The 9,883-nt window shown below is 46.6% G+C and overlaps 1 protein-coding gene across 1 annotated transcript; it reads right to left on the bottom strand.

The window, feature by feature from the left end:
• Positions 1-804: 804 nt before the first annotated feature.
• acta2 (actin, alpha 2, smooth muscle, aorta) lies at positions 805-8,467 on the bottom strand. The gene is given in 9 exon segments (NM_001011250.1): positions 805-962; positions 1,602-1,783; positions 1,930-2,121; positions 2,250-2,411; positions 2,501-2,585; positions 4,927-5,037; positions 5,177-5,305; positions 5,899-6,066; positions 8,460-8,467. Coding segments are annotated over 8 exon segments (1,134 nt in total). The 5' UTR covers positions 6,028-6,066; positions 8,460-8,467; the 3' UTR covers positions 805-818.
• Positions 8,468-9,883: the final 1,416 nt, after the last annotated feature.

The following is a 9,883-nucleotide window of genomic DNA, read 5'->3' as shown; positions in this document are numbered from 1 at the left end:
ATGAAAGTGGGACTGAGAGACAGAAAGTTATAGGGAAGATAGATGGGAGCAGAGTAGACTATGGGGGTCAAGTGTAAGGGGTACTGATAGGTTTACACTCCTGCAGCCCCCCTAGGATGATATAGCTGGTCTATAGAGTAAGGCCAGGGTCGGACTGAGCCAATGAGACACTGGGGAATAACCTAGAACTTTGTTTGGCCCACCCCTGATCGCCCCTGCAAGGAGGAAGTAGAGGGTATGGGGTATGTGAGGGGGAGGAGTTAGTGACTGAGCAGCCCCTGTGGCCCCAGAAACGCCAGTCCGACACTGAGTAAGGTCCCCATATCTGCAGGTAACCGAATAGGTGAAGGCATATAATAATGACAAACTTTCAGAACAGGAAGAGTGGTGAAAATGGAGGAAAGGGGGTTTTACCATCAGCATAAGAAGGGTTTCTGTACTGTATGAACAGTCAACATGTACAATTCCTCATGAATTCTTTTCTTTTTCAGAAAGTTCATGTACATAAGTCACCCATTTGTGTAGCCTCATTTGCTGCAGTGTCCCTATTCTCCACCAGAGGGAGCACTAAGCTAAAGTGAATGACCGTAATATAAAAAGCCCAAACGAGATGATTCTGTTGGCATGATTAAGCTTTAATTAACAAAACAAAACAAAAAAATACTTTGAGTCCAATCAGAGACTAAGACATGATTTTGGAATGAAACGGTGGCGGCCATATATTTTTTTTTTTTAATTTTTGGAGCACACTCACAGTTATAGGCTGGAATTAGAAAAATAATAATAAAATAAAGAAAAGGGGAATTTTTTTTTTTTTTTTAGAAGCATTTGCGGTGAACAATGGAGGGGCCGGCTTCGTCGTATTCGGGTTTGCTGATCCACATCTGCTGGAAGGTAGACAGGGAGGCGAGGATGGATCCACCAATCCAGACGGAGTACTTGCGCTCAGGTGGGGCAATGATCTGATTGGAGGAGAAAATACAATGTGTTATTTCGGTGGGACTTACTAAAGGTCCCCATACACCATAAGATCTGCTCGCTTGGCGATGTCACCAAGTGAGGGGTGGGCGATATCGGGGGAATCCAGGCTAATTCGATTGTTTGGGCCTGGGGCCAAATGATCGGATTATAATGACGGTATAGGCAAAGTCGGTCCGGGGACCACATCAACGAGCCGATGCGGTCCCCGATCCGACTAGATTTTCTAACCTGCCCGATCGAGATCTGGCCGATTTCAGGCCAGAGATCGGTCGGGCAGGCCCGTCGGTAGTCCCCATACACGGGCCAATTAGCTGCCATATACTATAAGTCCCATATTACCTAAACATTGGCCTAGGGGCCAGCCAATTGGTGGACCATAGATCTGCTTGGATCTACCTGTGTATGGTGAGCTTTAGTCACAGTTCTTGGCTACAGTGGGGTACCTAGAAGATACTGGGCCCCCTAATAATGAAATTGCTTATTAGACAGTGCCCAACCAGGCCCCTTGTACCTGCCCAAAATTCTTAGGGTTTGCCTCCTCTATAGTTATGGCCCTGATTTGCCCTGAGATTTGAAAGGAGCAGAGAGAGCTTCCTGAGATGTCGGTGTGGGTCACTTACCTTGATTTTCATTGTGCTGGGGGCCAAAGCTGTGATCTCCTTCTGCATTCTGTCAGCAATGCCGGGGTACATGGTGGTGCCACCGGACAGTACGTTGTTGGCATACAGGTCCTTCCTGATGTCTATGTCGCATTTCATGATGCTGTTGTATGTGGTTTCATGGATGCCAGCAGATTCCATACCTGGGGCACACAAAATATGGCAGAGATAAATACCCAGAAGTCCCAGGCTGCTACGGGATAGGGGCCTTCCCTAAGTGTTCCCCAGTTATTCCCAAGGGAATAGCTCATTTGATTGGCTCTGCCCTCCTTCTGGAACAAACTCTTACCAATGAAGGATGGCTGGAACAGGGTCTCGGGGCAGCGGAAACGCTCATTTCCAATTGTGATGACCTGACCGTCGGGAAGTTCGTAGCTCTTTTCCAGAGAGGAGGAAGAGGCGGCGGTCGCCATTTCATTCTCAAAGTCGAGGGCTACGTAGCACAGCTTCTCCTTGATGTCTCGCACGATTTCACGCTCAGCTGTAGAAAGGAGGAAAAGGAATTGTGAATAACCCTGAATATCAACTCAATAGAGACTAAACCTCAGATTGATAGAATTTTGTGGTAGGTTTGGAATGGAGGACTATTTCCACAATAGGGGATCTTACCAGTAGTTACGAAGGAATAGCCGCGTTCAGTCAAGATCTTCATGAGGTAGTCTGTTAGGTCACGGCCAGCCAGGTCAAGACGCATGATTGCATGAGGGAGAGCATACCCTTCATAGATTGGTACGTTGTGGGTGACACCATCACCAGAGTCAAGTACGATACCTTCAGATAAAAAGCATTGAATCCAGTTAGTACTGAGCCAAGGGGAGAGATGGTGCAGGATCCAGATTGGCTGGCTGAGGAGCACTTACCAGTAGTACGGCCAGAGGCATAGAGGGATAGCACTGCCTGAATAGCAACGTACATTGCGGGGACGTTAAATGTCTCGAACATTATCTAAAAAGAGAGGAGGGTAAAGTCAAGGGGTGTCCCCATTCTCTGCATTGGTGCCTACTATAAAAAATGTCATCAACGTACCATCCCTTTCCTAATTGTACTGTACAGGTATCTTTGAGTATAAATAGTACATTGGTTTGATTAGGCAGGACACAGTCATTAGGTTGGATACAGTCTGTAGCGTCAGACATAACCAGTAGGCTGGACAAAGTTGTTAGGTTGGACACAGTCAGTGAGCCGGATATAGTAGGTTGGACACAGTCAGTGAGCCGGATATAGTAGGTTGGACACAGTCAGTGAGCCGGATATAGTAGGTTGGACACAGTCAGTGAGCCGGATATAGTAGGTTGGACACAGTCAATGAGCCGGTTATAGTAGGTTGGACACAGTCAGTGAGCCGGATATAGTAGGTTGGACACAGTCAATGAGCCGGTTATAGTAGGTTGGACACAGTCAATGAGCCGGTTATAGTAGGTTGGACACAGTCAATGAGCCGGTTATAGTAGGTTGGACACAGTCAGTGAGCCGGTTATAGTAGGTTGGACACAGTCAGTGAGCCGGATATAGTAGGTTGGACACAGTCAGTGAGCCGGTTATAGTAGGTTGGACACAGTCAGTGAGCCGGTTATAGTAGGTTGGACACAGTCAGTGAGCGGTTATAGTAGGTTGGACACAGTCAGTGAGCCGGTTATAGTAGGTTGGACACAGTCAAGGAGCCGGTTATAGTAGGTTGGACACAGTCAGTGAGCCGGTATAGTAGGTTGGACACAGTCAGTGAGCCGGTTATAGTAGGTTGACACAGTCAGTGAAGCGGTTATAGTAGGTTGACACAGTCAGTGAGCCGGATATAGTAGGTTGGACACAGTCAGTGAGCCGGATATAGTAGGTTGGACACAGTCAGTGAGCCGGATATAGTAGGTTGGACACAGTCAATGAGCCGGTTATAGTAGGTTGTGACACAGTCAGTGAGCCGCGTTATAGTAGGTTGGACACAGTCAATGAGCCGGTTATAGTAGGTTGGACACAGTCAGTGAGCCGGTTATAGTAGGTTGGGACACAGTCAGTGAGCCGGTTATAGTAGGTTGGACACAGTCAGTGAGCCGGTTATAGTAGGTTGGACACAGTCAGTGAGCCGGTTATAGTAGGTTGGACACAGTCAGTGAGCCGGTTATAGTAGGTTGGACACAGTCAGTGAGCCGGTTATAGTAGGTTGGGCACAGTCAGTGAGCCGGTTATAGTAGGTTGGACACAGTCAGTGAGCCGGTTATAGTAGGTTGGGACACAGTCAGTGAGCCGGTTATAGTAGGTTGGACACAGTCAGTGAGCCGGTTATAGTAGGTTGGACACAGTCAGTGAGCCGGTTATAGTAGGTTGGGCACAGTCAGTGAGCCGGTTATAGTAGGTTGGACACAGTCAGTGAGCCGGTTATAGTAGGTTGGACACAGTCAGTGAGCCGGTTATAGTAGGTTGGACACAGTCAGTGAGCCGGTTATAGTAGGTTGGACACAGTCAGTGAGCCGGTTATAGTAGGTTGGGCACAGTCAGTGAGCCGGTTATAGTAGGTTGGACACAGTCAGTGAGCCGGTTATAGTAGGTTGGACACAGTTAGGAAGTTGGACACAGTGAGTAGGCTTGACGTAGGAGGTTTTATAACTAGTAGGCAGGGAACAGTGAGGAGGTTGGACACAGTCAGTAGGTTTGACACCATCAGGAGGCTGCACCTAGTCAATAGGTTGGACATAGCCAATTGGTTGCATTCAATCATTGGGGTGGACACAGTAGGCTGCACATAGTCAGTAGGTTGGACATAGGCAATTGGTTGCATTCCATTCAGTCATTGGGGTGGACACAATAGGTTGGTCACAGTCAACAAGCTGAACATAGCCAGGAGGCTGGACATAGTCACAAGGTTGGACACAGTCAGTCGGTTGCATTCTGTCATTGGATTGGACACATTAAACAGGTTGGACACAGTAGATTTTATAGTAAGTAGGATGGACACAGGAGATTGGACACTGGGCTACACATACACATGAGGTGAACATAGTCAGTAGGTGAGACACTGCCATTAGGTTGGACACAGTAGATTTTATAGTAAGTAGGATAGACACAGACAATGGGCTACACTTAGACATGAGGCTGGACATAGTTAGTAGGTGAGACACTGCCATTAGGCTGGACACAGACAACTGGTTGGATTTAGTAAGTGGGCTGGACATAGTGTGCTGGACACAGACAGTAGGCAGGAGCTGGTCAGTAGCTTGTGAAGGATGGAGCAGTCAGTAGGTTGGACATTGCTCAGTACCCTGTATTGGAATCCAGTATTACACAGATCACATACCTGGGTCATTTTTTCTCTGTTTGCTTTGGGATTCAGTGGAGCCTCAGTGAGCAGGGTTGGGTGTTCCTCGGGGGCCACTCGTAATTCATTGTAGAAGCTGTGGTGCCAGATCTACAGGTACAACACAATGATTTAATCATATAACATTCCGAAGCCTTTTTTGGTTTGTCAAAGTAGGTGGTTTGAAAAGTGCCCAAGTGCCCCGAGCCAGAGGGTTAAGTGTATAGCCCTGAGTACCAGTTCTCCATACCTTCTCCATATCATCCCAGTTTGTAATGATGCCATGTTCAATTGGGTACTTCAGTGTCAGGATACCTCTCTTGCTCTGAGCTTCATCACCAACATAGCTGTCCTTCTGACCCATACCAACCATCACACCCTGTTGGGAAGAAGAAGAAGATGAAGAAATAGAACTGGTCCGTAGGCCACACCCCTGCTAAGCTGTTCCCTGTTGAGTAAGCTACAGATGGAGGTCCAACCAGAAAACCCTTCAGTTGCTGTTGACTTACCCCTAAGAAAGTTTCAGTAGAGTGTTGGGAGCTGACCCAGGTCTAATAGGTACATTTATCTGGCTGGCTGGTTGCTATGGGTTACTAGGCCTGGATCCCAGCATGACTCTATTGTCTATAAGCACAGGCCTAAAATGCTCCAATCTCCCCCAGTTGCCCCATTATTGCCTGTGTTTTATGTGATGTTTATTCAATTCTCCCATGATAGAGGTTCCATGAGATTTCCACAGACTGCCCTAGGGGTGACTGAAGGCTATTGGGGCTTTTTTATTCTCAAAAAATACCCCCAAACCCCTTAAGAATGATCACACCCATTCTACCTCCAGCCTAGTATAATCATCCCTTATTTTATCCATGTTCAATTATGCCCCCAGAGAGGGAATTTCCCAGTGTACAGTACAGCCCCCATGTGGTTGCCTTGTAGCATTGCACCCTAACATTCCTCCCAGAATCCTTTCCCTACCTGGTGCCTGGGGCGACCCACGATGGAAGGGAATACGGCCCTTGGAGCATCGTCCCCAGCAAACCCAGCCTTGCAGAGCCCAGAGCCGTTGTCGCACACCAGTGCAGTAGTGTCTTCCTCGTCGCACATCTTGTATTGCTACTTGCTTAAACCTTTCCAACAAGAAACCTGGGGTACAAAAGGAAATGTTGATATATGATTTGCCCCAGCTGGGTGCTGTTTTGTTCATGGGTATGGTGAATGAATGAGCCAAGATAACCAATATGGCAGCTCCCACTATGTCTAATGCAGAAACATACAGAGAAAAGAGACTATTTCCCCATGATAAATGATGCTGATATATTTTAAAAGAAGATAATTGGCCTCAGACGCTATGGCCACGCCTCTTCATGTGATTGACAGAGGTAGAGAATCAAAAATTTATAAAAAAAAGTAAAAAAAATAAAAATTGGAGACCAAAGGCAAATCTCAAAATGTTAAAAAGAATAAAAAAAACAACTAAGGCTAACTTCCCCTTGAAAGCACATACTGTATTTAAATGCTACTATAGGGCCATCGTAGGAAATCCACCAGAAGTAATGAGCGCTGATGGGAAATTAAATAGAAAACAGAATAATGTAAATATTGGATTGATGATCGGGTAAATAATGGATGGGGTTTGGTTGTGTGACGCGCGGGGGGCGATGGCTCTGGTGCCCGGACTCACCCACTCGCTCTACATGAATGAAGCTTCTGGCTTGGAACAAACCATTTCCTAATTAGGAAATAGTCTGTCAAAAATCTGTTTTTGGAATAGAATTTCAGGTCAGGGGGATTTGCTCAAACACCAATTCAGTCTCACTCCGAGCCAAAAAAAGACTCCCGAGGAGGGGCAGCCTTGTAACTCACTGAGAGGGTCCTCATGGAAACCATATTTAGTAATAGACCCCCGAATGCACAGACAGCGCCTGTCAGAGAGATTCCTGCCCTCGTCACCATATTGTCCTATAGCCAATCCCAGGCACAGACTTATATTTATATAAACTTGTATTTCTATTGCCCCGAACAACAGGCAGAATACAATGCCATCCTGATAATGCACCCAGAACCCATAGCAGGATACACACAATACCAATTAAATGTATAATATCATAAGAACACATGAGTTATTGTGCCCTGGGAAGGGACTGTGGCTGTGGGATAGCAGGTATAGTAGGGAGAGATGGTGCCTATAGTAGCAGTGGGGGGATAATAGCCTCTGGGAAGGGACTGGGGCTGTGGGATAGCAGGTATAGTAGGGAGAGATGGTGCCTACAGTAGCAGTGGGGGGATAATAGCCTCTGGGAAGGGACTGGGGCTGTGGGATAGCAGGTATAGTAGGGAGAGATGGTGCCTATAGTAGCAGTGGGGGGATAATAGCCTCTGGGAAGGGACTGGGGCTGTGGGATAGCAGGTATAGTAGGGAGAGATGGTGCCTATAGTAGCAGTGGGGGATAATAGCCTCTGGGAAGGGACTGGGGCTGTGGGATAGCAGGTATAGTAGGGAGAGATGGTGCCTATAGTAGCAGTGGGGGGATAATAGCCTCTGGGAAGGAACTGTGGCTGTGGGATAGCAGGTATAGTAGGGAGAGATGGTGCCTATAGTAGCAGTGGGATAATAGCCTCTGGGAAGGGACTGGGGCTGTGGGATAGCAGGTATAGTAGGGAGAGATGGTGCCTATAGTAGCAGTGGGGGGATAATTGCCTCTGGGAAGGGACTGGGGCTGTGGGATAGCAGGTATAGTAGGGAGAGATGGTGCCTATAGTAGGAGTGGGGGGATAATAGCCTCTGGGAAGGGACTGTGCTGCTGACCAATGCCATTTCAGCCCCAGGCCCAGCCATCAATAAGAATCCAAACTGACAGAGCAGACATTCCCCCAGCCCATAGTAGCTAGGCCAAACATCACATTGCATTAAAGTCACATAAAATAAAAAAAAAAAAAAAATCAAAGTTTCTTTCAAGCCATAATCCCATAAAGCAGGGATGCTGCATGGCAGACAAGTGGTTAAACTTCTGCTTTCCCTTTTCTGCGTGAGATTTGCTGATTTCACACAGTGGAAACTTTCCCAAATTGCAAACAAATTAGTATCCGGGCAGCTCTCAGCATCCAACACATGGCAAGCAAACCCCCCTTCAGTTCTACATGTTCCCTGCCAACCTATACTTAGACTGTAAGCTCCTTGGACAAAAGCACTTATTGTTTCCCATAACACTGCTTATACCTTTATCATTGCTTTCTTGCAATTAGAAGGCTTTTCTGCAATTCCAAACACATAGTAAAATGCTCCTCAAGCTTGAATTACAACTCCCAGCGGCAGGTTGCCAGGGGTTGCTGGGAGTTGTAACAGCTCTAGGTCCCAAGTTGCACAATTCTCATGAAAAGACATCATATAAGTTATTATACAATGCTATATATTATATTTATAAAGCTAAGTAGCTCCTTATAAGAGGGGAGCCTCACAGCCAATGCACCCCCACCCTGCCCTATTGCCACCCCCCCCATCAGATCCAAGTGGTCTCTCCCAGCAGAGCATCACTTACCCTCTCGGTGCTTGGCTGGGCTACTCCGGGATGGTGCAGCGGGGAAGTGCAAGTGGTTTGGCTATATAGTGTGCTGGCCTGCTCCCCACCCACCCGCTTCCCAAACAAGGAGCACAGACAGACAGCGGCCCAATCTCTCACTCTAACACATCCATATAGGGACCTTAAGACAGAAACCCTCTAATCTGGCTGGATAAGGGCCCTGGGTCTCTTCCATTGCATTCCATTATAGTACTCAGGGCAGAGGAGGAGATTTCAGCTGCGGAATATAAACAAATAAAAAGAAAAAAAAAATACAGGACAGCTGGTAAAATCCACTGACATATGGCCGGGCCCTGCCATGGGATTAACACCCCCCCCCCAAAGGGGGACACAGGTTTCTTGCACAGGGGGGAGAGGAGGTGTGAAGCTCAGTGGCAAAGGGAGGGTTAATAGGGGAATTGCATCTCCAAAAAGGGAGTCGTGCAAAGACTTCAGGAAAAGTAACACTGGGGCAGATACAGTACGGCTACTGTATGGTACAGTGGGTTACAGTATAGATAGGTACAGTAGGTTACAGTATAGATAGGTACAGTAGGTTACAGTATAGATAGGTACAGTGGGTTACAGTATAGATAGGTACAGTAGGTTACAGTATAGATAGTTACAGTAGGTTACAGTATAGATAGGTACAGTGGGTTACAGTATAGATAGGTACAGTAGGTTACATTATAGATAGGTACAGTAGGTTACAGTATAGATAGTTACAGTAGGTTACAGTATAGATAGGTACAGTAGGTTACAGTATAGATAGTTACAGTAGGTTACAGTATAGATAGGTACAGTAGGTTACAGTATAGATAGTTACAGTAGGTTACAGTATAGATAGGTACAGTAGGTTACAGTATAGATAGGTACAGTAGGTTACTGTAAGTTACAGTAGGTTACAGTATAGGTAGGTACAGTAGGTTACTGTAAGTTACAGTAGGTTACAGTATAGATAGGTACAGTAGGTTACTGTAAGTTACGGTTATGGTAAGTTAGTTACAGTACGGTTATAGTAAGTTAGTTACAGTACGGTTATGGTAAGTTAGTTACAGTACGGTTATGGTAAGTTAGTTACAGTATGGTTACATTAATGGCATTCAAACTTGATCATTACAGTTCAGAAAACGTAATGATCTGGTCACCTTACTGTATATGGGTGGGGGTGGGGGAAGTTATTTAGGTTACCCATCTCCCAAATATGCAGCGGATCCTCTCTGACCCCAGCCACCCCAGCCACAGACTTTTCACGCTCCTACCATCAGGGAGGCGGTACAGGAGCATCCAGACCTGCACCAGCAGATACAGAGACAGTTTCTACCCACAAGCCATCAGGCTTCTGAACTGCTGACATTCTACCCAAACCAACACACACTCCCCATAACTACTGGACTCTTCAC

This window comes from Xenopus tropicalis, chromosome 7 (genome assembly GCF_000004195.4).
Source record: "Xenopus tropicalis strain Nigerian chromosome 7, UCB_Xtro_10.0, whole genome shotgun sequence".
NCBI classification, from domain to species: domain Eukaryota; kingdom Metazoa; phylum Chordata; class Amphibia; order Anura; family Pipidae; genus Xenopus; species Xenopus tropicalis.
Note: the sequence above shows the minus strand (reverse complement) of the source record. Positions and strands in the feature narration are given on the sequence as shown.